This window comes from Amblyomma maculatum, chromosome 9 (assembly GCF_055883805.1).
Source record: "Amblyomma maculatum isolate TAMU_Amacu chromosome 9, ASM5588380v1, whole genome shotgun sequence".
In the NCBI taxonomy this organism is placed as follows: domain Eukaryota; kingdom Metazoa; phylum Arthropoda; class Arachnida; order Ixodida; family Ixodidae; genus Amblyomma; species Amblyomma maculatum.
Window position 1 is genome coordinate 82,512,778 of NC_139352.1, and position 27,952 is coordinate 82,540,729.

General features: G+C 45.3%; 2 protein-coding genes across 5 annotated transcripts in view; one reads left to right on the forward strand and one right to left on the reverse strand.

Moving 5' to 3' along the window:
* Aps (diphosphoinositol polyphosphate phosphohydrolase 1 Aps) overlaps window positions 1–3,872 on the reverse strand; it is a 63,168-nt gene extending 59,296 nt beyond the window's left edge. The window contains exon 1 of one of the 3 annotated variants that reach the window (XM_084579271.1): window positions 3,560–3,872. Coding sequence is in view for 2 of the 3 variants with exons in the window: in XM_084579270.1 (XP_084435396.1) it covers window positions 3,560–3,652 (93 nt within the window). In the remaining variant the exon portion in view is untranslated. The remainder of the gene's footprint in view (window positions 1–3,559) is intronic. The other 2 variants (XM_084579270.1, XM_084579272.1) reach the window with 2 other exon arrangements.
* Window positions 3,873–4,513: 641 nt separating this feature from the next.
* LOC146179603 (inositol hexakisphosphate kinase 1-like) lies at window positions 4,514–26,825 on the forward strand. Of its 2 annotated transcripts, none has more exons than XM_084579273.1 (8): window positions 4,514–4,662; window positions 5,123–5,269; window positions 6,030–6,156; window positions 6,755–6,905; window positions 10,392–10,567; window positions 19,923–20,098; window positions 23,568–23,735; window positions 26,069–26,825. In XM_084579273.1, exons 2-8 carry the CDS (start codon window positions 5,210–5,212, stop codon window positions 26,447–26,449), a joined length of 1,239 nt encoding a protein of 412 aa, XP_084435399.1. In that variant the 5' UTR covers window positions 4,514–4,662; window positions 5,123–5,209; the 3' UTR covers window positions 26,450–26,825. The 2 variants fall into 2 exon arrangements, with proteins under 2 accessions (XP_084435399.1, XP_084435400.1); XM_084579274.1 differs by lacking the exon at window positions 4,514–4,662 and adding an exon at window positions 4,722–4,867.
* The last annotated feature ends 1,127 nt before the right edge of the window (window positions 26,826–27,952 follow it).

Genomic DNA, 27,952 nt, shown 5'->3' on the forward strand with positions numbered 1-27,952 from the left:
CCTTCCTGTGAACCAATTATTAGTATTATTATTATTATAACCATCCGTCACAAAAGGATAGGAAGCGTCATTGAGCGAGCCATACAAAAATTGGTTTTCCACAGAGTCGACTTAGACAAGACAGATCGCCATATGCAATTTCAAGAACTTGTTAGAGACACTTCAAATAGAGTGACCTTATAATTAAGAGAATAGAAAATAGCGGGGCGCAAGTGCACATGCCAAAAATGCTACGCTGAAAAGCCAGGGTCTAAATAGGGTCCGCCTATTCACTCCTACCATATTATAAGGCCGTCCGTTATCTCAGTAAACTGGAAAGCCAGCCGCTCAGGCTCGGAAAGAAGGAATGTTATCGTAGAGAAATAAGAAGCATTCATACTTATTTTTGATGGATAAGATAAATACCTGCGTCAATCAACACCGCAGTACGTCAAACGGTTGCCTGGAAGCTCCCAAAACGACACCTGACATCACTGGAATTGTTCTCCGATCATCGGACGTAATTCGCTGTCATCATAATCGCCACCAGACTTGACTACACCCACTGCAAAGCAAATGCTTTTCCAATAATACCCCTGCCCGCAACAGCCTCGGAATGGGCTAGCAGTATGCACGAGAAAAAAAAAAAAAGAAAAAAAAACCTCGCCCGGTGTTGTGCCAGCTGTATCCATACGATGCTCTCAAACAGTTTATCTAATCAGCCCACCTAACTTTCAGCCGCATCTTGTTACGCTTGACTCGCTTGGAATCCAATGTCACCATCAGTACAGACCACCGGCTACAGGGGTAGACAGTCGAGTTGGGCCAGTTGGTGCCTTAACAAACAGCACAAAGATCGGAACAAGAAAGACAACATGACAGCACTCGTCCAGCTGTCTTAATTGTCCCGCGCTTTGCGCTGTTTGTTAACATGACCACCGATTATCCTGCATTCGCGTTACATGACCCGCCCATTCCTTATTTTTTCTAAGATTTCTACTGGAAGTCATTAACTTGCGCATGTTCCCGGACCCATTCGGCATGCGCTCTCAGTCTCTTAGCGTTATGCCTACCATTTTTTCGTTGCCGCAGAATAACTCAGCAAGCAAAGCACGTACAGACATGACACGGTCATCAATTCGGTCCTCCGCAGCGATTTGCCAGCGCGCGCGCTGTCATGTCAGCTATTCATGAAGATAGACGGCGGTTTGGCCAGCAGTGAGCTATTAAAAGAGACGTGTACCCCCTCCCAGATTTACAAATCGCTCTAAGCCAAAGAGCCGATAAGGTAAGGGCCCAGCTCGTCTCGGCTGGCACCAACGGTACCGCGCTCTGGACGCTAACCAGACACCAAATGGTTCCTTCATACGACGCAAGTTTCGACACTGCCCGCATGCGCAGATAGAGCCCAGGTGTTCAAAACTTCACGTTAATCGGTCCAAATAAAGAACACCTTCGAACTGTTGCGCGTTCTGATTAGGTTTCGATATCTACGTCCTGTGCGGCCCGATCTGAAACTAACGCACACCAATGTTTACAGACGCCGCTAATACTTTCCCAGTGTCGCCTGGTTACTGAGCCTCGACTTTCGTAACTAATATCACCAGTCAGCCGCGGGACACAGCATACATTGCGTCACGTAATTGAAGCCGTCGGTTCCAGGTGCGCGAAGTATGCTCGAGTTTCCGGAAACGAGGGCCTAAACGTAACGTGTTAAGAGGATAACATAGAAACGGATACAAGCAGACTCCATTCCCACGTCCGCCGACGTGGGAACGGGAATGGAAGTCAAGGCGTTAAACGAGCAAGACAAGGAGGAAGCTGAGCAGCTAGCAACGCAAGTGAGCCGAGCAAATAAGATTACGAGATATTAGCAGCGCAGCGACGAAGGGAGATTTTCGTCAGTGCCAACTTTGAGTCCACATGCAAGACAAGACGAGGCAGTGCGCTAAACTAGCCGAAGCAGATTCGCGGGCGGGCTTTTTCTCCGTTTTTTTTTTTTTTCTTTTTGCCTGTCTCTTGCCTTCTTCCCTGACATCCGTTCATGACACCAGGCTGGAGAGTCTCGTTTACACTCCCTCCATCCCCCTCAAAAGTAATCCCGAGCAACTAGGGGCGCCAATTCCCAAAATAAAGACTCGATGCTCGCGACTGAATTCGGTTTCAGCACGCGCCACTACTGCACGCTGCTCATCAAGCGAACTCAAAAGGGTCAAACGTTAGGCCGTGAGAAAGGAAACCAAAATCACGAAAAGCGACACACTCAAGGAGACAAGCGCACGTCGGAGCATGTTTTTGGTAGGAAAAGGCGACAAGTTTCCGGTGAGGGTGTGTGTGCGTGTGTCATCGCACAGCCTGTTCATACCAGATCAAACCGGACCGGCGGAATGGTGCGGCGGAGAAGCTACCGCGGAAGCCACCACTACAGGCGCGTACTTATACGCACTGCACAAGTTAACGAAATTAAAAGAAAGCGAAATGAGAGAAAGATGGGAGGGGAGAACCAGGGGAGACACCACAACAGTTATCACGCGAAACACATGGCTCCTTGGCGTGTTGAAGAAAAAAGAACGCGGGATCAAAGTACGCGCCGCGAGACCCTCGCTAACTCTCACTCCTTTCTTCGCAAGCACAACACGGGAAGCACACGTGCTAAGAGAGATTAATCAAAGTCACGGATGAGGAGCGAAAGAAGCTGTCGCGGGAGCTGAAGGGCTGCAAAGGCGATCGTGCTCCTCCCATTGCTTTTTGTTTATGCTTCTACATCGTTTCGTCGGTTTTCGCTCCTCGCGCGGCAGCTGAAAAGTCGCGAAAGACACCAAGAGGGGAGGAGTGACCGAAGACGTCACCATTTCTTTATATATATTTTTACAAGGGCATATACGCCAGACGTCACATGAACGCAAATCTGTTCAGTGGAGAATATGCCGGAACTCCTGCCGGCCTGCTGCAGCGAACCACGTTTTGACCGCAGTCTTTTTTGTTGACGATGGAGCAGCCATTGAAGGCACAGTTACAGATCGCTCAGAACGGATAAAGTTCAACGGGGAAAGTAGATCGCGGTTACATTACATCGTGAACTCATCGCGAGGTAAAATACGAATGCGTTGGCAAGCTCGATTGAGTATTGAACAGCTGGGGCAAGGTCGCCACCACGACCGCTCAGACATGGAATGAAAAGATATAAAGGAATAGGCTGCGGCCGAAACGCTAGACGAATAGAAATTGGAAGTTATCCGACGAACTTTGCACGAGCCCCCAGCCTTGTCTCCACCTTTCTCAGTTTTCCTTCGGATTCCTTTTTTTTTTTTTTCTTCATCTTCTTGTTCTGCGGACTCTCCTTCGTCCGGCGCGGTATTCTAGAAACGGGAGCCTCCTCTGAAGGCGCCTGATCAGAGCGGCGATTTAGGTTGCCGTTACTGCTGCTGTGTATTTAGTGCCGACTAAACAAACGTGACAGGTGCCGCGCGAAGGTCGCAAACCACCGGAGCAGAGCACGTGAGTTTGCGTCGCGGCGCCGGTAAGGGTCGCGAGAAGATGCAAAAGGCGGGCCAGCGGAGACGTCTGGCCGACCACTCACCTCGCTCTCATCCTTGCGCACGCAGAGGCAGGCCGCCCGTCGCCGAAAGCCGTCCCCGTCATACGTGCGAGTGGAGTTCGGCTTCTCTTTCATGCTTCGCCGAGGAAACGAGCGCGCACTCGAGAGAATGCAGCGGGGCAAGAGCTACGATTTCATCGCTGTCCGGTCTCGACGTAGCAGTACGTAACCTCCCAGAGTACTCTCGCTTCGATTTGCCCCACGGCCATTTTGAGACTCGGGTCGGCTTCGAATTGGCGGCCCGTTTTGCTCCCACTGGCACGGCATGTGTTTTTGTGTAGTGACGTCACAGCCGGGCCACCCGCTAGGAGATAGCGCCTCACACAGTTTGGACCCTGCGCCGCCGGCCGGCGACGACGTTGAACTACCTACACCGGGCTGATGAACCGAACGCACCACTAACGTCTTTTGCCTTTTTACGCAGGAAAATGCCGTAGTTTCACTTTTCCATTTCATTCATTCAACTAGTGCGAAAAGCAGTCACTTTTGAAATGTGACAATATTAAAACTGGGGGTTTTCTTTACGAAAAATGCGTTTATAACTTTCACTCTATTGCTGCTCGGCCTGTCAAAACGAATGCAAATGTTGTTAAAGGTGCTTCAGGCCCTTTAGTTTTGGTTTCGCATGTCACCGCACATTCACTTTGCGCACGCATCAGCGTACGATATCCTTGAATGAAAGCTGCAAAAAAACCCAATACAGTTAAAAATTAGCCAAAAGTTTTCATCAATTAAAATTTTGTTTTCTCAAGGCAGTCGCTCGTAACTCATTTTTCAACAAAAAGATAATATATATCTTGAAGATCACAATACATTTGTTTAAATTGATCGATTTGAGAGTTAGCAGGCTATAATTAGCAATATAACGAGATTGACTTGTTTTCTTCTAGCGTTTTTAAAGCTTATATTCCGCATAGCAACCGCTAATCACGGCGCGCCAAGTGTCTGTGGAGCCCTCTTTCGAAGGATTAAAACACCAAAATTTCCTGCGCTATGTTTTGAGTAGTGCTGTACCGATTCGTTTCTCTTTTAATTTCCTTTCTTTTTCTTGTATGCGGCTTCACGAACACTTCCTGTTCCCTCCGGTGAGTACGGCGAAAACCCCGCATCATTTCTAGACGCGGCGTTTTGAGTTGGCGAGTCCCGGTGGCTTTTAAAATAAAAAATGAATTGGTGTCGTGATCGCCTTCATCGACTCGCACCGGCATTGGCCAAGGAATCCGCGATACGAGGATTTCAATTCTCCTAGATATCGCTATCAAATCTCTTTGAGGTGGCAAGTCTCACACCGTGAGTCAGCGTGATTGAAACTAATTTCTCGTAATTGGTCTCGCTGCGGCCCTTTCAGGTGCAGCCGTGAAAGCACTTCCAACTACACCGAGGACACATTCGGAGCTCTCTCTGATCTCGGAAGAATTTTACTGCGATTGTTTTGTAATGACACGAGAAACTGGCTGCTGTCTCGCTGTCTCGCTAAGATAGTTGCTGTATCTTTACGGGGGGCTATTCAAAACAACTACACCGTCTCTTTGTGTGTCCTCGCAGAACCGTTGAACGCCGGGATGACAGCAGCGTCGTCCCAGAAAATCCTCTTCGTGACACTGCAATCCGCAGAATAAAACGCAATGATCCATGGCTGCTCAGTCCGGTGGAAAGTCAGAAAATGTGGTCTTGGAACCGTATATTCACCAAGTGAGTAACGAACGCCTCCTGAGCGCTCCTTTGGAAGGCGCACCACACCATCCGACTGCTGCCGTGGACTCTACTCAGGAATGATTGCATAAGCTGTGTCGTTTGAAAATAAGTCGTATATTCTTATTCTAGCCTTTCAAAATTACCCGTTGCAAGCGTGCCGATTTGTACTCGTAGGTGCCACTGTGCCAGCAAAGAAACACCCAACACCTTATTGTCGGATAGAAATTGTATACATACTTTCGTTTTCGACAAATTGCAGCATTCTGAATTAGAGAAAAGGAAGAAAATCTTCTCATGAGATAGCCAACACTTTCTGAAAGGACTAGATTAAGGCTACCAAAAGATATGCCTGCATGAAAACAGGATTATGATTACTCATTCTATACCTCAGCACGTTGAACGCAGTGCATATTGGTTTATGTTATGTGTGCTTTTATAAAAGTTGCAAATGACAATGGGTCTTCCACATATGCATGGTTCTTTTGTTTGATTTTTTTAGAAGGGTCAGTCACTTTGTTGTAGTACTGAATCACTTTACTTGAGAGCAGAAATCTACTGCTCAAGCATCCACTTATGTATAGCAGTAGTATCATGTGCCAAAGTTAAGCAATGCTACAGTGCTATTAAGTATTACATCATCACCTCAATGCACATTTTTTTTTACTGTATGTAAACAGTTCTATGCATTAAACCACAATTATTGAAAAGTATGTTGTCAACAGTACCTTTAAACCTGAAGTGTGACCATTCCTTTCAGGTTGGAGGGCGATCGTCTATGCTGTGTCTTGATGAGTTCACTCTGTGCAAGCCGCTCATTTTACAAGAACTAAAATTCTATGAAAATCTTCCTGATGATCTCAAGCCGTTCACATCTGAATACAAAGGTAGTAGGACTTTCTATCCTCCGACATGTTGTTTCATGTCTTTTTTTTTTTTTTAGTTTAAATTTAATTTGTTTTTTAAACTCACTTTTCCCATATCTCTCAGGCACTGCGAGATAATGAATGGCCAGCACCGTGCTTCTAAGATTTGGGTGCTGAGAATTAGGGCCTTTAGACACACAGTGAAGAACATTTATCTCTTGAGAGCAGTCACTAGGAGGCAGTAATTTTTATGCTGACAAAAAAAAAAAATCTAGAATTGGCATCATAGACCCTACGTTTCTTTGCAGGCTCAAGTTAAACAGAAGAGCTATGCATTGCTTGTGTTGCTGTCCAACAAATCTATCCAAGAGAGCATCAACAGGGCCTCTGACATCTGCAGCAGCTAAAAAAATAAATAGCATATAGTGGATATCAAGACAGGCAGGAAGACAAACTAAGATGGCATGTTGGAATGAGGACTCTCTGAAGGGGGGAAAGGGTAACGAAACAAAATTGTGGGCATTGAGAGGGTCTCATCCACTACTTGGGAAGGGGGATGTAAAATGACTGCTGTTGACAGTGGTGATGATTGTGCTTCTATTTGTGTTATCTTTTCTAGGTGTCGTTGAAGTGGCATTGCTGGAAGATCCCGATGGCTACCTAACACTGACAGCGCATCCTTCTTATGACCTTCTTAAGAATGGCTGTGCCTCTAGTCATTCCATCAAAGGCACTGAAAGCATCACGAGCATCAAGGCCCGAAAGTATAGGTGCGTTTGGCCGTGCTTTTAACATATAACACTGACCATCACAGCTCTTCTATGATGTCACTTGTGGTCAGCAGATAGTTTGCCCCCTATATTTTCATATAAGAAGGAAGCAACATTAATTGCAGGTTTATCGTTATTTATTGCGTGTGTTGTTTCCTCTTAAGTATACTAATGAAGCGTTCCTGGTTGCTGTCTTTAAGAAATGAATCCATGCTAGAATTTGATGAAATGCCAACTTGTCAGTTCACAACATAGTAGTAAAACCTTGGGTCACTCACGGACCAAGTTAAAACCTTAGTTGAAAATCGGAAACCATGTGGATTCCTTGTTTCCAATTAATAGAGGTTCTGAAATGGCAACAAGCGTTCTGACTTTGCCATTGACCCAAGGTTTTACTAACGTGCAAACATAATGGTGCCCTTAACCTCTCCCTTGAGCATAATAATTTGATGCCAAAATTTTACTTTGTTCTTCAAGCGCCTGAAACATTGGCAGTATTTTACATTCACCATGAAACCACAGCTTGATAATTTGATGTCAAAATTTTTACTTTGTTATTCAAGTGCCTGAAAACATTGGCAGTATTTTATTGACTATGAAACCACAAATATGGTGTCAGAAAAAAAAAAGTGCTCCATTTGCAGTTGCACAGTTAAGCATTTCTCTTGAGCAAAAGTGAGCATTTATGCAAGCATTGCAAAGAAAAAGAACCTTTTGTGCTTCCCTCTTCTAAATTGGTTTACAGGAAAAGCCCAAATGAGCGTCTAGCATAGAAGATTATAGAGGTTGCTTGTAAGTTATTTTACATGATACACACAGCTGTATCTAGGCATCTCTTATTTGACTCTCGTAAGTCCATAGGTCAGGTGAGGTTACAAGAACTTTTCATGGCCTCAGCCGCCAGGCGGGTCGCGTGCCACTGAGCGGTGGGATCTCTGCTTCCCAGCCAAACCTCCCAGGCTTCTCGACTGTCAGTGTTAATGCCGGCGCCTGGGGAGTCGGCGCATTCCCATATTATATGATCTAGTGTGCCTTTTTGGCCGCAATTTTTACATCTTGAATCTTCTTCCTGCCTGGTCTGTGTTAAGAAAACCCAAACCGGGCATATTGTACGATATTTTGCACATCCCTATAAAGCGTTAACTGCTGGGGTACTATTGCTCTCGAGAGCTAACAGTTTTTCTTCGTTAAAGCCTGAATATACTGTTTTTGCGGAAGAATATTGCTTCTTGAAGGAAGCAAAATATGGCTATGAAAGGGTTAATGGAACCTCTCCCTCAAGCCAACGACCTTGGCCTACCATCATGATGTCGCAGCGTATCGCTTTACGCCTTCTGGTATGAGGATGCAGGCTGGTGTAAAGAAGTTGGTTTTGTTTGATTTATGGGGTTTAATGTCCCAAAGGGACTCAGGCTATGAGAGACGCTAAAGTGGAGGGCTCCGGAAATTTCGATCACTTGGGGTTCTTTAACGTGTACTGGCACTGCACATCATTGGGGCACCTAGCTTTTCACCTCCATCGAAAAGCTGCCACTGTGGCCGGGATTAGATCCCACATTCACAGCAGCCAAGCGTCTTAACAACTGCACCACTGCAATGGGGCAAAAGACAGTCAATTACAATGTAATGACGATATGTTAACGACAATGGTAGGTGGGCATTTGCCACTTTGTTGTGAGGTTGTATCCAAACATTTCGCAGCTCTTAGAGCCTGAAGCAAATGTTGCTGCTTTTGAAATGAAGGGTTAGGTGGTTAAAGAGAGCCCAGAGAGCGTATAGCTATTTGGTAGGTGGTGGTACGGGGTAGCGTTTGAAGCAAACAGAGCATTGAGAGCTCAGGTGAAGTCCACATACGGTTTGTGATGGATGCACAGTCACCACTTTTGAAGAGAAAGCTGCACTATTGCAAGTAGCTGGTAAGTAGTTCCAAGTAGTGCCAGCCTTTAGCTCCGGTTTTCACCTTCAGGTGACCTTGACAGATACTGCGCCTTTCTTATAAACCAATTAAGCACAGCCTTCACTATGAGTAGGTCTTCATGGGACACTAAATTTGCCCTTCAAATGACCTTGACCTAATTAAGTGTAGGTGTCCATGATTTTGGTTTCATTGTGTTCACCCAAATGTAACTGGGCCTTCCTTTCCCTTAAACAGAGGCAGCCCTGGGTTGTGGGATGTTACCTTGAACAACATTGAAGGTCAAAGACAGATATTGCCCTTTTCCTTTCTTTTAAATCAATGTACAGTATACAAGAAAAAAAAATATGAAAACATGATCTGGACCTGGTCAGGTGTAGGTGTCCACTCAAAAGTATAAAGCTCCTTCCTTTCCCCAAAAACTAATTTAAATAAAAATTACTGCCCAGCTGTGGTTGTGCAGGGGTGGTGTAGTGCCATGTCAGTGCATGTTAAAGGCCCACTGTCCACCCTCCGGTCGAAAATATTTTCTTCCCCGGTGACTGTGAGACTTCGCCCCTAGAACGCAAGGCCGCAAAATGTTTTTGAAAAGAGTAACTAATAACGCAGTTACAGCCACCGCAATCACCCGATTCTGTCATGCTTCTCTCCTTCCGTTCCCTCGCAAAGGTTTTTCACTCTCCTGCCCGAGGTCGTCTAGCCTCCGCAAGACAAATTCCCCTTCCTCCTCTGCGTTTGGCAGGAGGTGGGGCGTGGCACTCCGCGAGCGCGAAAAAAAACAAAAAAAAAAACGGCCGTGGATTCAGTCTGGCCGTGGCGAGGGAAAAGCGCGCAGCGAGCGGTAGACACTCATCCTTCTCCCGTCAGTCAGCGAGACGGACCAATGGACGTCGTTCGCGTACGTCATTACTGTGGCCCGTCGGCCAGCACAGGAAACGGGGAAGCTGGCTTCCCAAAGGAGAGCATGAGTGAGCTTTGAATTGTATTTTCGATGCTTTGCGGTGCGCGTGTCACTGTAGCATTTTGCACAGACTATCTCCGGTACCTGATCGAAACACTGGGCTCCTTTGCTTAAAAGGGCCTTCCCTGGACAGTGGCCCTTTAAAGAAATTACTCTGGTGCCCTCCACTGCTGTACCCCTTTCTCTCTTTCTGCTTTCACTCCCACTTCCCTTACAGTGGAGTTCAGGTGTCCACAGAACAAGAGTGGCAGATACTGTGCCTTCCCTTTCCTGTGAACCAATTATTATTATTAATAAAAATTATTTAATATGTCAGCACATGTTAAGATCCCCAGGTAGGCAATTACTCCGTAGCCCTCCACTTAAAAATTTGTCTTTCCACTTTCACTCCCACCTTCCTCCATTTCCTTGTGGAGTGGTTCAGGTGTCCACAGAAGCAGGTGTGACAGATACTGTGCCTTTCCCTTCCTGTGAACCAGTTATTATTATTGTAAAAAATTACGAAAAAAACCACAGATTGGAAAGCAGATGTTAAAGAGGCAACACTCACAGCTTTCACTCTATCACTAAGTTCAAGCCATGCTTAAACCCCCACAATTGTTTTCTGCAGGATGCGCTGGCAGAAGGCTGGCAGCGTCGAGATTGAGCCGGTACTCACGGATGGCACTCAGCTGTTTGAGGAGCAGGATGACGGAAAGGACAGCCTCACCACACACAACCCCTGGATCGTGCGTTGCCACAACCTACAGATTCAGCGCTTCCTCTCATCCTCGGGCAGCCCCAGAGGTGCGCACGCTGCCCAGTATTTGAGCCCGGCTTGAAATTTTTCTTCACTCGTTGCTCTTCGGCTCAATATCTGTTGCACAGTCACTTTATGTTCACCTGTTTCACACTGCACCTGTGGAGTCACACATGTTGCTTGAGCCTTTGTCCACATGGTTCTTCCAGGTTTCAAAAATGTGGGCTGCAAGCTGAAGATAACATTTTTGTAGTGACTCTTTCAAGCCTTTGCTAGCCCTTATATAGGTTCATTTCAATTTACTTTTGTGCTTTTTGGCTTTTGATTTAAGACTGAAAATAAACTGTAATTACGTATAGCTGTAATGGGGTCATGGACGTAGATGCATTGTTCATGCTGCTTCTAATGTTGTTTTATCACGACAGGTGTTTTGCACATACATTCAGGGGCAAACAATACTGTTGAACAATGAGTGCTAGGAAGGTTGAACAAGGAACATAGGAAGGATCCTTCAATGGGTGTACAGTATACTCAGTGTTTGGAACATCAGACATGAGGACACTAGCTAGCTTTAGCTAGTTTACTCGAGAGAACTGGCAGAGCAGCAAGGAAATGTGAACCGATGATAGCTCGCTGGAAAGATACATTTATTATGATGTCAGACATTGCTCCTTTCCGTCAAAATTCAAAGTGTTATTCCTATTTGTGATTTAATAGTTCGTTCACCAATGTTCTATATGATTTTTTTAGGGGTGTGCGAATACTCAAATCTTCTAATGCAAATCGAGTATGAATATAGACCAACACCGTGCTTACAAATAAAGGGGGCGCTCGCGGCGCGGCAGCCCACTGGGATTGAAAATTAGGGTTAGCGCCCTTAGGAATACATGGAACCGAAAGATTTCAAAGCAGTTTTCCCTTTTCACGGGGCATCCATGATGTCATTATCTGACACAGAGCAACTATGAACATCCTAGAACAGATCGTGAAAATATAAAATCTCATTAGCGAGGCGAAGTATTTTTAAAACCGCGAAACGTATGGGAGTGCGAGTTAGGAGGGCGACCCATAGAAACACATTTAAACACAACTTACCGCAACATTTTTCTCGTTTCACAGAGCACCAGAAGCGATACCCGGTCGTTAAACGTTGGCTAGCGCTTTGAAGAAGTGTGTGACAAAGTATGCTGCGTCACTGCTGAGGCACTCCACTTTTAAAACTCCTCAAAAAATGTATGTTGTCAATCCGGACACCCCCAAAAGGCTCATGTGAATCTCGCAGTTTTGTTTACAGTCTGCTATGCTACCGCATGGAGTAAATTAGCTTGATAATACTGTTGCTCAAATTGTACATCGTAGACAGAATTATGTTTGAAAACAAATGTCGAACGCCATATACAATATCGTGCATTGCAGCAGACGACGGCGCAGCAGGCGATATCCGCCGCCTCCAACTCCGGAGCGTCTGCTAGCGACGGCGCCGGTGGTGCATGGTCGTCTGCAACTGTGCGCAGTTAGTTTATTGTGTTGTGAACAGTCCCGTAGATAGATGCAGTACTTGCAGGGAATGAATGTATTGTGCGCTGCAGCAATGTCGGACTGTGTGAAAAGCTTGTCCGAATCGGCTAAACGACGCTACAATGAAAAGCTGCACATTGGCGGCGTTGTGCACCCAGACCCATTTGCTAGCCTGAAACGCATTGGGAAGTCCTCTGAACAGATGCGGGCGCTCTGCCACTACTGGACGTGGGAAACATTGTAGTGTATTTGTTGAGAGTAGCTTCACTGCAAAGATCGTCCAGGCATACAAGTCCCTGGAGGCCTACAATTATATTAAATCAAGTGGGTGCACGCAAGGTCATCAACGAGCATATATGCTAGTTAGCTATTTTTTCGTTTACTTTCTTTTTCCCCGTGGTATCTTGATCGTTCTCGTATATCGTTCTGCGCTTTCTGTGCGGCTTCCTCGTCTTTTTTTGTTTTTCTTTCCGTACGGCACAGACCATCCAGGGCGGGCACAGACGTCTGATTATAAAGCCTCTCAAAATATTTGCTTATGACTTACTCACCATATTATTGTATCGCGACTCAACTACATATGCATTCATTTTATTACTGCCTCTACTTAGCCACGATCGATGTTTGCAAAACGAAATGACGTCGTGCCCGTTATTTGGCGTTTTATTCATCTCAATTTACAAAATTAGCTGTGTCGACAGCATCATTATTAGGCTCATGCGTCTCGCCAGCGCTTGGAATGTATTTTTTTTTTTTTTACTTCCGCCACGCAACATGCTGTTGGGGCGTGCACAGTTCACAAAAAAAAATTAATAAATAAACGGCACTTGGGCGACTTGCCTCCTAGACGTGGGGCTTTCTCTGGAAGTGCACCGCACATATTTATTGATAAATATGCTTTACAGAGATGTCAGACGCGAAATGTTGTTGCATACGTGTATACTCATGGTCTTAAAAGAATGCGCCAGCTCTTAACAAACGACTGCTTTCGCCTTATTTTTTGAGTCAGCTTCTTTGATAACCGTTCTTTACATATATTTTGCATGGGCCGCGCTACCGCAATGCATTTCTAACTCAGATTCTTGACAACGAGGGGTTTTAAAAATAGATTGCCTCAGCATTGAAGCTGCATACTTTGTCACACACTTCTTCAAAGCTCTGGCCAACGTTTAACGACTGGCCACCGTTTCTGGTGCTCTGCGAAACGAGAAAAATGTTTCGGTAAGTTGTGTTTACATGTGTTTCTCTGGGTCGCCCTCCCAACTCGCGCCCCTATACGTTTCGCGGTGCTTTAAATATAGTTTGCCTCGGTTATGAGATTTCATACTTTCACGATCTGTTCTGGCATACTCATGTCTGCTCTGTGCCGAATAATGACATCATAGGTGCCTTGTGAAATGAGAAAACTGATCTGAAATCTTTCGGTTCCATGTATTCCTATGGGCGCTAACCCTATTTTTCACCCCCAGTCGGCACAGCCTGGCGACAGAAGCGCCACCGCATCGTGTTTACGGCACAGATCGGTGTTGGTCTATAGCAGAAAAAAATACCTTCTAATATTGAATCAAATATCAAATGCCTTGGTCAGTGAAAACAAAACAAAAACAAAATAAAAAAAAAAAACTGCGAAAATTGTTTATTTCGGAATGCACCCATGGTACTATTTGCAAACAAAATTAAATAAACTAGAATTGCACACCAAAGCTCAAGTTGTCAAATGGGCCTGAAAAACGGCCAAAACCCGTTTGCATCAGGGTAATTCTATCTGATGAAGGCCTGGATGCATTTCCTACATTTGATGTAAAACGCAAGGGAGAACAATTTTTTTTTTTTCCCAGATTCGTCAGGTGCTTCATTTTGTGCACACTGTCGGGAAGGCCTCCACGATGTTGCTACGGGGGGAAAAATATGCCAGCATAAAAATGTCAGACGATGTGCTACCATGCTGACTTGATCACAAAATAATATATATTGTATTTGCTATAAGGAATTAGCAACCACCTGATTTTTCAACATGAAAGATATGAATTTCATCTGAAATGAAGAAATGTTTACTAGGTGCAGCACACTCCCAAAAAAAGCTGCGAGTTCTCTTTGCACACAGTGTACATATGGGCACAGCTAGAGAATCAACTGATCTGGAATCCCATTTGGTATGGAAGGCATTTTAATACAGTAGAATCTCGGTGATACGAACTCAGCTGATACGAAATTCGGTGTGATACGAATTCATAAAATTCCCCGGCCGAATTGCATTGCGTTCAGTGGGCAAAAAGTTGGATGTTCCGAACACTTTTTCTTTTCGCTACGGGTGATACGAACTTCGGTATCACGACCGGTCGAGGCCCACGCACACACGCACAGCGAGAAAAGCGTGCGCAGCGGCGTAGCACTGATAGCACGGATCACACACACGCGCGCGAAAGAAGAAGAAAAAAATTACAGCGGGAAAAAACCGGCTTGGCAACCCGCGGCAGCAGCGAAGTTGGCGAAGGAAAGTGGCGATATCTTGCCCCCCCCCCCCCCCCCCCCCCCTTCCCCCGCTTTCTCTCCCCTCCCCCAGCATTTCGTTCTTTCTTTTTTTAGTTGTGCGCACGGCCTTGCGGCCCTCTCCACATTTCTCCGCCGCCCCGCAAGCCACGCTCTTCCGCTTTCCGGAGTCTCCGCTGCAGCGGCAAAACGTTGCTACACGTTGCTTCGTTTTCTCGTTTGTTGAAGCTGACACCGCGATGATAGCGCGTCATTTTGTGATCATCTCGGCAACGCGAAAAGGTACATCATACTGCAATGTCACGGAAGAGAAAGGCGCTGACCTTTAAAGACAAATTGGAAATTTTAAATAAGGTGGACAAAGAGCCCAAGAAAAGGCGCACTGACATGGCCAAGGAGCTAGGCCTGCCGCTGTCAATGTTGTCAACGATCGTTGGTCAGCGCGACCAAATTATGCAGAATGTGCAGCACTTCGCGATGAATTCTAAAGAAGCCAAAACTGCCCACCATGTGAAGTTGGAAGAGGTTCTTCTAACGTGGTTCAGAGAGGTCACGGCGGCCGGCGTCAACATCGACGGAAAAGTGCTTCGTGAGAAGGCAGCGGACATCGCACTCACACTTGGAATTGGTGACTTTCAGGCCTCCGGTGGATGGATTCACCGGTTCAAGGTGCGTCATAATCTTTCCTACAAGACCGTTTGTGGCAAAGGAAAAAAAGTCGACATCTCCGCCGTGGAAGACTGGATGACAACCACACTGCCGTCTTACATAGCGGGATATAAGGCACGTGATGTTTTTAATGTAGATGAAGCAGGGCTGTTTTACAATCTCTAGCCCGAAAAAAGTTTGTGCTTTAAAGGCGATGCCTGCCAGGGCGGACAAAAGAGCAAACAACGTATCACAGTTTTGTTTTGTTGCAACTCCGACGGATTGGAAAAGATGCCGCTGACAGTCATTGGCAAATATCAAAAGCCCCGATGCTTTAAGGCAGCCGGTCGATTGCCCTGCGTCTACAAGGCGAACAAAAAAGCATGGATGACGTCTTCTTTGTTTATGGAATTCGTCAAGTACCTCGACCGCAAGATGTCTTGCCACAACAGAAAAATAGTTTTGCTGCTGGACCAGTGCACCGCCCATCCAAAACAAATGACACTGCAGAGTGTTAAGGTGGTGTTCCTGCCCCCGAACGCAACAAGTCATTTGCAACCACTGGATGCTGGGATTATAAGGAATGTTAAGCACCATTTCAAAGCTTTGTTGGTGCGCCGCCTCCTCGCGAAGATTGAAAGGAAGGACGCGAATCTCCAGATAACTCTTCTGGACGCTGTGCATTTTCTTGCAATTGCCTGGGATCGCGTCGTTCCTACGACCATCGCCAATTGTTTCGCGAAGTGTGGGGTTTTCAAATCCGCTGTGGCTACTACCTCGCAAGTGCCAGACCCGATTCCCATCGATGTCTGAAATCAACTTGACGTCGACTGTTGCGCCGACGATTTCGTCACCGCGAACGACGACCTCACCACCTGTGGTCTCCGCGCGGTTGAAGATATTGCGGAGGAAGCGTCATCACAGCCTGGCATTCCATGCAGTGACGAAGATGACGACGACCAAAGCGTTGATGGCCCACCGCCGACGGCAGCAGAAACGATGCACGCCATCGATGTTCTGCGGCGCGCCATGACCTCCGAGTCTGTGCAGGAGAAGACAGCGGCCCAATTTTTCAGTTATCAAAACTCTCTGTTATCAGATCTCGCGGAAAAGAAGGTGCAGAAGGATATACGCGATTTCTTTCAACAAAAATAAATATTTCGTACCTGCTGGAAGGATTGAAAACGGATTTTGCTCGTTTTTTGGTGATACGAAATTTCGGGTGATACGAAAAGTTTCGTCTCCCTTTGAATTTCGTATCACCGAGATTCTACTGTAGTGTGGTTAGTCTGTACAGGCAGTCCCAAATTTCACTATTTTGGTGCTGTAGCTAAGGCACAGAAGGTGGTTTGTGGTCCTCTCTTGGCTTTTACAGAAGGTTAAGCTAGTTGATCCATGACCTAGACAGGAAAAGTAGAAAGGTAGGCTTGAAAATCATCATCATCATCATCATCGGCCTGACTATACCCACTGCAGGGCGAAGGCTTTTCTCATATTTCTCCACTTAACCCGGTTCTGTGCTAGCTGCATCCACTTGACCCCTGCGAACTTCTTAACCTCATCCGCCCACCTAACTTTCTGCCGCCCCCTGCTACGCTTTTCTTCCCTTGGAATCCAGTTTGTTACTCTAGGTGACCATCGGTTATCCTCTCTTCGCCCTACATGTCCTGCCCATGCCCATTTCTTCTTCTTAATTTCCACTAGAATGTCGGTAACTTGAGTTATTTCTCTGACCCACTCTGCACGTTTCCTATCTCTTAATGTTACCCCTACCATTTTGCGTTCCATAGCCCTCTGCTTTGTCCTCAACTTAAGTAGAACTCTCTTGGTTAGCCTCCACGTTTCAGCCCGAAGCTTGAAAATCAACATGCAAACGACTAAAGTAATGTTCAGCAGCCTCGAGAAGGTACAGCAGTTTACATTGGTAGTCAAGCACTGGAAGTAGTAGGCAAATACATCTAATTAGGACAGCTAGTAACCGCAGATCCAGACCATGAAAGGAGAATAGCAAGGAGAATAAGATTGGGATGGAGCGGATTTGGCAAGCACTCGCAGATTATGACTAGCAGCTTATCAGTATCGCTCAAGAGAAAAGTATACAGCAGTTCCATCCTACCTGTACACACCTATGGGGCTGGAACGTAGAGGCTAACGAAGAGGGTTCTACTTAAGTTGAGGACAATGCAAAGGGCTATGGAACGAAAAATGGTAGGGGTAACGCTGAAGGGGTAGGGACACCAATTTTTGGTGTTGTATTTATGCATTGTAAATAGTGCGTAACAATTCTCTAAGCATAGTGCACGGTGTTAGAAGCCCAAAATCGCATTAAATAATTTATTATCATGTTATTAGTATGCAGCAGTTTCGGTTTCGGTTCATAGTTGCCAGGTTTTTACTTGACGTCAAGAAACAGAAGACATAGCATTGAAATGTCACGTGGGCCAAAAACTGGTGACGTCAAGGAGCAGGCGCGTCGTCTGCTCTGTTTGCAGTGTAACTCCACCATATGCTCTCCTGGTGCAGTCACACTGCATCTAGTTTACTATAGTCAACTGCATCCATAAACATGTTTGCGTCATTTTGGCGATCCTGTTACGCCACGACAACACGAAATATTCGGAAACATGCCGTTGTGGCCTGCGAACAGCTGTTGCCTACTCGCTCTGACAACTTGTTGCTGATGTCAGCCGCTCGCTTCACTTCAATATTGCCCAAATTCCTATACTATGCGAGCGGCTGGGAAAAATTAAAAAGCGGGAGAGGCTTTGACCAGGAAGCAGTGCGCGTAAATGCTCACGAGTATATAGTTTGAATCGCACTGATCGAGGCACCTTTCGTGCGTCGTTTTGAGCGCTGCTTCATGTGCATGAATCTGAAGATTGTTTAGAGAAAATTCACAAATTTTAGCGAATGAAAACAGTCATCTAGTGTAGTTTTGGCTGCAGTGAACTGAAATCGACAATTGCTTACATCGCAGGACGCGCGTAAAATCACCATGAAGCGCCGGTGTGACCTCGGTGCGCCAAGCAATGCTGCAAACGGCTCGGAACATTAGTCGGCGCTACTTGTGGAGAGAAAATTATGCCGATTGAGGATAGTCGCCATACATGCGTTTTATCGAGCTTATTTTATTATGAGATAGGCTTCCTAAAGTAAAGTGATGACGAAAGACGAACCTTTATTAGAGCGCTGAGTCGGTGACCCGTTCCGAGTGCCGTCCGGCGAAATCGACTAGACCTAGTGACGAGTAGGGCAGGCAGAGAGTGATGCAGTTCGTACAATGCAAGAGCGAGCATTTCCACAAACTTTAAAAAGGAATTAAAGTATTTTCTACACTTCCCCTAAGTCTAACACTTGACTGTGATGGTCTTCAGACACAAAGGAAGCGCGTGACAAGCTTTGCACAATCTTGTAATATGACGTCTCTACCCCTTTAAGAGATAGGGAGCACGCAGAGTGGGTCAGAGAAATAATTACAGTTACTGCCATTCTAGTGGATATCAAGAAAAAGTGGTCATGGGCAGGGCATGTAGTGCGAAGAGGATAACCGATGGTCGCCTGGGGTAATAAACTGGATTCCAAGGGAAGGAAACCGTAGCAGGGAGTGGCAGAAAATGTTAGGTGGGCGGAAGAAGTTCGCAGGGGTCAAGTGGATACAGCTAGCACAGGACCGGTTTAATTGGAGGAATATGGGGGAGGCCTTCGCTCGGCAGTGGGTGTAGTCAGGCTGATGGTGATGATGATGATGAAGCTAGGTGGCGGCCTTTTTTGAAGCCAGCATTTAGGTGCTCGTGTCTGGATTGTGCACCATTGTTGGTAACCTAGTCAGTGTAGTTCTCACTGTAGCAAACCGTCTGCTAGCCAGGGCAGGTAGTCGCAGTGCTAAACGACGCCCTAACAAGTGGTGGAATGGAGACGTGGAAATCCACTTCCTGCATTTTGGAGGACAGTAGAGGGTGAGAGCCTATGGGTGGTTTAATGCATTGAACTGTTTGGCAACATTGAAGGAGTGCTTAAGCAAAACGCGGCTGCCACAATAACAGTTCAAAGAGTGCCTAAAGTGTAAAGAGGATGTTGTGACGAGGGCTGAAGAACACGCAACCTCAGAGTGGTGCTATGAAATGGCAAATGGGATGACCATGAAAGCAAAAGGTTACAGCGAGAGCACAGGAATGTACCCTGTGGATATGCTAGATGAAAGGCGGAGAATAACTGCAGCTAGAGTGTGAGGAGGGCAGCAGCAAAAGAAAGAAAGGAGGAAGTGAAGGTGGCAAGTAAAAGGGAGGAGGGGTCATGCTCAGTTTGCTCCTGTTGATGTTAATAATAACAGTGGAGAGTTAAAGGGGAGTTCAGCAAAATACCCTGCATCGGTGTTGTAGTTGACATTGTGTGCAAGAAATCATGGATTGTAGGCACAGAGGTGGTATAGATTGCTGCCCGAGTCCTTTGTGCGTACAAGGACAGTAAATAGATGCTTGGAAGCTACTTGTTTAGTTAACAGCAGCAGCTGTAGGCACAGCTACATCTTGAAGGCTGGTGCATACAGTAATTGCAGTCTGTTGACGAATCCGGAGCCATTATGAACCTGCAAGTCATAAACGGCCGTAGTTCATAGCAAAAGGCATGTCTCAACTCAGCAGGTTATTCCCTTGCTTGCCTTATGATGGCGTTTCTCTGTGGTGGTTTCTTGTTCTCTTTTCCTTTTTTCATGGAGACACTAATTTTTGTGCATCCAATGTCCTCCAGAGTTTCTGCTGCTGGAGAACCTGACGGCTCGCTACACATTTCCCTGCATTCTGGACCTAAAGATGGGCACACGGCAATATGCGGATGATGCGTCGGAAGAGAAGCGCCGGAGTTTGGATGCTAAGACGGCCGCCACCACATCCAGTCCCCTTGGGCTGCGCATTTGTGGCATGCAGGTGAGGAGGCCATCCATTTCTTCGCGCTGTTTATCTTTCTCCCTTGCTTCTTTAGCACAGAAATGACTCTGTGCTTGGGGTGTCCGGTGTTCGATCTCCTACTCGGCGACACCTTTTCTTACCAGTGAAGGGAAGGCTACAGTGACAGGGTGTCTATAACTGAGCTGTGGTGCCAAATACTAGTTTGGCTCAATGATGGTGCCCCTAACCACCTAACACATTACTCTCTCTCCGTTGTAACTTTCACTCTGTCACCGGTGCAGCCGGTGCCATCTGTCGAAGCCTTCTATAAGAAGACTTGCCGTATTCATTGTAAGCAAGGAAATTGATTTTTCCTTGACTTCCGAATGGTTAAATTTGCCAGCTGCATTAGAATCTTGAATGTTCACAGTGTATACTTTACTGCAGAATATATCAAACATGAAAGGGATCACAAAGTAGTCTGTTGATAATTCGATATAGCAAGATATACTACATCTGGGCTACTGACTTGCTTTTTGTGCAAGTTTGGTTTGGCCTGTAAGGTTCAACGTAGCAAAGCGACTCAGGCTATGAAGGATGCCTTAGTAGTCTTAGCAGTACCGACAGTTTGGAGAGTTTGTTAAAGATTGTGACAAAGAATAGCGCAAAGAGGACACGAGGATGGACAGGAACGACAGGAAAAGCGCTAACACGCAACTCATTTACGAGTTAGCAATGCTTGTCCTCTTCTTTCACTGTCCATTTTCGTGTCCCTTTTGCGCTGTTCTTTGCGTGAGCCTTAGTGGAGGGCTCAGGAAATTTCAACCACCTAGGGTTCTCAGAGCACTAAAGAGATTCGAAAAGAGTAGTTAGAAGGGAGTGCCACTTGCCAAGTGTTCAGCTTGCAGTTCAATAAAAAGTTTATTGAGCAAAAAGCTTAATATACGCTAACAATGGTGTCATAGTTTTGCACAGGATTTTCAAGGAAATGTTTTGCCTTTGTGATACAGGCAATCATTCTGTATGTTCACTCCTGACTGTATTCCTCTGCGCAGGCCAAATTTTATCTCCATAACTTCATCTCTATTGCCACAAAATGTTTTTGCAGAGTTAACTGCTCCAGCACACGTACAATTATTAGCCTACACCATATTAATACACCCTAAATTAGAATGTGCCGCCGCCATTTGGAACCCTCATCAAAAATACCTTTTTGATAGTATTGAAGCTATCCAAAATCGCACAGAAAGATTTGTCTATTCTGATTTTTCATCGCACACTAGTGTAACTTAATGAAAGAATCGTGCCAGCTTACCGCTACCTAATTACCACCAGATTTTAGCCAGATTAGCTCTTTTTCCTCGATACTACTATTCACTTCAATCAAGCACCTATACATCAATAAACAATCTCCATTTTCAGTTCGTTACAAAAACTGTCAACAGGTGTCATATCCTTGTCCAAAAACCAAAACGTTTGCAAAGTCTTTCTTCGTATGAACAGCAAAGGATTGGAACAGCTTTCCCGACATCGCTGTAACCATTGAAGATTTGAATAAATTCAGACATGCTGAAATGTATTTACGTGCTTTAGTTTCCATTATCTACTTCGTATTGTGCTTTGCTTCTAGCTTCCAATTTTTTCTTGTTTTCCAATGCGTGACAAGATTTTCGTCCACTGTTCGTCGCCTGTTTATCTTTTTTACTGTTATCACTTTCATAACCGCTGTAACTGTGTACCTATATCATACTGTTACTTAGTCTCTCTATGTAGGCATTATGCACACTATAGACCAGATTTGTTTTGTTGGTTTAGTTCTGAATGCCCACCCCTCATGTAATTCCCCTTCTTGGGTCTTTTAGGTTACAAAAACAAAAAATTCATGGAATGCAAAATGGTCATGGTACCCAGGTTTCAGCTCACACATACACCAAGATATATTCGTGTAGGAGGCTTGTGTCCAGAAATGAGGTATATAATTTTTTGCGACCGTAATGCTCCCTTACAAATATAAAAGAAATAATTTACGAGAGATCAGTAACAAGCGATTCACATACTTAATCACCGCAAATTATGGGGGTGCCAATATATTAAATTTTTTAATGCAAATGGAGTGTGAATATTTGAAAACGATACCTTTGAATATTGAATATTTGCCTAGTGAAAGAATAAAAAATGAAGTTTTAAAGAATAGTGAGCACTGTTCATCTTGTTTGTTTGAGAATTCACAAAGTATTTGCAAATAAAATTAAACTACAATGGCACAGAAGTGTTATACCGTACTGAAACACCCACTATAAATTTCGGGCAGGATTCCCTGTAGCAGTTTTTTTGTACAGGAAGGACCTACATGAAACTGGGTGGATCCGCTTTATCGCCATTGAATGTAGTAAGCTCCCCCTAATTAGGCCTTCAAGGGAGTAGGAAAAATCTCGAAAAAAAGCTGAAAGCTTAAGTAATTGATTTGGCCTGAAAAAAACTGCCAAAAAATTGTGAGGGTTTGCAGTGAGTTTTTCTGTGGACACCTGGATTTATTGTGCCGCTGTCACAACGTTCGAACGAACCTTCTGTCCTAGCAACTCGCTGTTGTCATTCGCCTCTACCAACTACCGAGTTATCTTTCTCCTTCTTCTTCTGCTTCTTTTTAATCTTCTTTATCTTCCTCCTGCTTTTCTTTTTTTTTTTTTCCTTTTTCTACCTCCTCTTCTTCTTCTTTACTTCCTCTTCTTTTTTGCTTTTTCTTCTTCCTTTTCTTCTTTTACTTCTTCTTTTTCTTTTCTTCTTCGTCTTCCACGGTGTCACACCTACAGCTTGAAAAGCTACCGTAGGGTAGCTTTCGCTACAGAAACCATTTGCATCGCAGTAATTTTATGTGATGAATATTTATACAATGAATGTTTGCATTTGAAACTACAGTAAGAACTGTGTTTTTTCTTGGTTTCATCGAGTGCTTCACACTGCGCACACTGTCAGGAAGGCCCTCTCACAGAAGGACGCAGTCGCATTTTGAGGAAGCTTCACTACGCAGCCCACGTGGTCACACATTGAAGTAAACCATGCAGTGTGGGAAAAGTGAGGCTAATTTTTGGTGTATTCGGTAGCTTTCGAATATTCGGATATCCCGAATGTCAATTTTTTGTATATGAATACAAATCAAATAACAAGCATATTCAATTCGTATTCGAAATTTCGAATATTCGCGTGCCCCTACCGTGACTTCTTCACCCGGTGGTTGACAAATGTCTTTTTTCTTTTTTCATGTGGCAATGAATTTTTTGGGCGGGGACTACCACTCCTTTGGGGCCACACATGCACCCCCACTTGATCTCGTTCACCCTGTGCAGTCAATTATGTCTTCCCTGCCCCTGTCTGCTGTAGATCACCGATTGTAATCGACCAGATGAATACCACAGTTATGTGCCCCCTTGGCATTGTCTCGTATACGTAGTGAATATACTACTGTTGCCTTGGCTAATGCTGAATCTGCCGTCCCTTTGGCACTGCTTAGGTGTACCAACAGAACCTCGGCTACTACAAGTGCCACAACAAGTATTTTGGCCGGTCACTCAACGTGGAAGGCTTCCGCCAGACGCTGTACCACTTCTTGCACGACGGAGTCCGCTTCCGCCTCGACATCCTGCTGCCCCTCATTGAACGGCTGCAGACACTAACACAGGTTGGAAACAGTGTCTTCTTTTTGTTTTGTAAAAAAATCGGCTGTTTTGCTCTTCATAGCTGGGAGCTGTTTGTCGGAAAAAGATGTACAAGTAAAGGTATCTCAAAATAACGGCTTGAGGGGCAAGTTGGTGTATATGTGTGGTGGTGTTTTTAGTGAATGACTTGTGACTTTGTGGTGATATTTGCCTGTCCAGCATGGTAGGAGCTGCTGGGCAAAGTAGAGGTGTGGATTTACAAGACGGTATAGATTTTGTGACTGTCATGATTGGTTGATGTTTTCGGGCTGAGAGGAAGAAAGTGTCAATATTCCCTTGGGAACGAAGAGGAAGAATAGAAGAAGAGAAAGAAGAGATTGGTCACCGCCATGTTTGTACAAGGTTAAGGTCTGCGAGGAAGTGAGTGTCATTTTTTCCCCCTGGGCAAAGAAGAGGAAAATGAGAAGAAGAGGAAGTTGAGACGTGCCTGAGTGTAGAAGAGGAAGTGTTTTCCGGTTCTTCTTACAGTTGGTAGTGTGCGCGTGTGCTGTGTTTGTGTTTATTTGCGCCACATATCTGAATACGATGTACAAGTAAACTTCACTAACACCAGTTTTGTTAAGAATTCTGAAGAAGAAAAATCTGTCGTTAAGGAAAATATATTATCCAAACCACCTAATATTCGCCACCTAATAGACACTTTAGCGAGCTCAAGAAACCGAAGAACAAGTTGCTGTTCACTTAGAGAATAGGCGTAAGAGTGACACAGCCCAAAAGGCGGCACGTCAGGTCGCCAGTGCATTGGACGAGGAAGAATTTGCTCGACGTAGAACGGACAGTCCGATTTGATTAGCCTTAGCTTTCGCTACGTACAGTAGAACCTCAGTGATATGAATCTCACGAGGTCGAGAAAAATTTCGTATCATTCAAAAATTCTTATCTTACCATGTGTCATTGCAAACTGCTCGTGATGCATACATACAGCGTGACTGGCGATCGCGGAGTCAACGATGTGCAGGCGGTGCGTAGTGCTCAAGATTGCGGTCGCAGTTTGCACGTTCGTATCATCCGTTGTGACGTGGAAGAGTGTTCGGACCATCCGAAATTTTGCACATTGTACACAATGCCCTCTGGCCGGAGAATTTCGCAGATTCATATCAACTGGATTCGTATCACCGAGATTTTACTGTATATCCTGGCATGACCAAGCTAAGCCACTGTCAGTTTTTTTCTGTTCCTGTTCCTGAAGTCGGAAGGTCAGGTTATTGCGCGGTGTATAGACCACAAGGCGTTAGTATGAGCTTTGACGCTGCGATCACCCCTGTTAAATATTTAGGGTCAGCGCTCGCACCCACATAGCGGTACGTGGAGGTGAGTCCAGTGTGCCTCTCCTGTTTAACGCCTGGCACGAGGTGTGTGCATGTGTGTGCTTTATGGGTCACCGTGCCTGCGGCAAGCTGCCAATATGCTTTGACTACGTTTTATTATTGTGCTGCGCACAGATTGCAGTAGACTCTCGGGGATATGAGAAGTGCTTGTGTAATCCAAATTCATATCCCTCAGTGAACAAAGTTCGTATGTACAATAGATATATTGCGAGCGCGGTGCCAGAACTTTCACCTCTTTCACCTGTACATACGCAGCATCGTCATTATTCACCGGTGTTCTCAAGATCACGCTCAGCGTTCCAGACTGTGGCTGGAATAAAGACGTTTGTTCGAGCAGTGGCTCACAATGTGTGTGTGTGTGTGTGTGTGTGTGTGTGTGTGTGTGTGTGTGTGTGTGTGTGTGTGTGTGTGTGTGTGTGTGTGTGTGTGTGTGTGTGTGTGTGTGTGTGTGTGTGTGTGTGTGTGTGTGTGTGTGTGTGTGTGTGTGTGTGTGTGTGTGTTAGTGCAGCTTTATTTGCACCTAATAGGATTTATTTATGGTCGCGTCCATCACTATTGCGATGCCGGTGATTTGTGAGCAACGCGGGTACTGTGCAGTTGCTGATCACGGTGCTGACAAATTGGTAGCACTTAGTGTTTGAGGGTACAGTCACGGATAATGTGTTCATATTATTTCAGTGGCATGAGAGAGTATTCAGAGAACAGGAAATTCTGGACACTGTGCGTGCCAGCCAGGGAAATTTAGGAATTCACATTGTTCATACTCATATCATCGTTATTGTGCTTTGTCTTGGTGATCTGATGGATGAGGGCCAAAATTTTCATTATTTGCATTGGTAATATGCCTACCTAGTTCTGTTTCCAGATTGTTGGAATTGCAAGTTTACAAGGGTGTAGTGATTTTCATTGTGATTGTAATCCTTGCGCATTCTGCCTGCACTGATTTGTTCTGCTTCTCCAATGTGCAGGTGATAGAGAAACTGGAGTCGTTTCGTTTCTACACGAGCTCACTTCTGATCCTGTACGAGGGCGAAGGGCACGATGGGAACTCAAACGACTGCAGCAGCGAAACGCCGCTGCCTCCCAACGACCGTGTCTTCACCAAGCGGCCACAGACACCAGTGGTGGATGTCAGGATGATAGACTTTGCCCACTCTGTGTACAGCCCCAAGGACAAAGGACCCGACGAGGGATACCTGTTCGGCTTGAGGAACCTGATTGTCCAACTTCAAATCCTCAAGCAGGACAACCTGAGTTCTGCGACAGAAGCTCTGCAATTAAAGAACGACAATGTGGCTACCGCTACAGCCAAGAAAGTGGAGGTGGTGGCAAGAACAACCAAGAACTGATGGGCGATTCTTGCAGGAAGCCTCAAAAGACAGCATTCTTAGTGTAGGTGCTTCAGCAAGTGCTCTGGAAAGATAGCTGGCTGGGTGGAATAGAAGGCAGCTCAGCTGACGAGCCGGCAGCTGGAAAAGAGAATTTGGTGTGGCTTGTTTTAAGCAATCCTGCCCTATGCGATTTTTACGTAGGAAATGGGGAAGAGCATGTGTGAAAGTTGGCTAAAAATCAGTATGCCGACCATATTCCAGCCAGTGGGTTTCAAATGGCCCATGGTTCATCTAGGGATGCCTGGCTTTTATGTCGTGTGCACTTGCCTAGGCACGAAAGATGAAGGTTTGGACAACCTTTACTGAGTCATTGCTGAAAGGAGACAAAGGCTTACCACTTGGAGATGACGTGAACAATTTATTTTTTTTTTTTTTAACTTTTTGGTCACACACGTCTTGACTGATACTGACTTGTGTTTGAATCCTCGATCCACAAGGGCACTGCAACCTTTTGACTACGATGCAGCATTGTCACTGACAAAAGCACTTAATGCTGAGCGCATGGAGTTAGGCTTTAGAAATTAATTGCACAAACACCAGCTATGGGGGACGGTATCACATGGAGAAACTATACTCACAGCATTGTGAATGAACAGCAAAGCTGAAGACATCATGCTTTAACGTTTCTCCACAGCAGAAAAGGAAGCACTCTTGGATAAAATGCCAAGCATCTCTTTTAGCCTTAGTGGGAGAAGCACTGGTGCAAAATTACAAATGGTGCGATGAAAAACATCACGTGGATATCCAAGAGATGTCTGTGTCCTGATAATGTGAGGCGAGGCTGTGGCATGACAGCTGGATCAGCCCTGGCTGTTTGTCCCAGAGTAGCAGACAGATTAGGCCAATTGCTGGCCTTATATTTTGGAGACGGTGTTGGTATTTTTAGCGCACGAAATCGCTCGTAGCTTTGAGGGGCATGCCAATCATTCTGACCAAGGCACGAAAGTGTGGCTGAGGTCAGTGGTAGCTTCGCAGCTTTTACGGTTGCTAGTGCTTTTCATCGCAGGAACTTTTAGTCATTCCATAAGGGCTGCCTTTTCCACTTCCAAAAGAAAAAGAAAAAAAAAGCAGTATTGTAGGATATGAGATTGCAAGCAGTGGTAGCAGTGAGGAAGCGACTTTCTCGGTGGTTTACTGCTAGAGCAGCTTCAGAGGCATGCGGTGTGAATCGTTACTCCACATTGTTTCATCTCTTTTTTAACTTTTCATTGGATTTTAATTTTTTGCTCACTCAGATAGGAGCCCTCGATGGCATTTTGCTCTACGTCCTCAAGGCTTTGTGAGAAAGCATTTTTCTCTCAACCATAAGCCATAGGCAAGGTGTATTTCAAAATTTCCAGGACACTTTGTGAGTGATTAAAATACAACCGGTAACCCAGCTGACGTAGCTTTGTTCCATTCTTCACTCTGTCAATTTTTGACAGTGAGGATGTGTCCACTTTCTGAAGTACCTGGAGTATT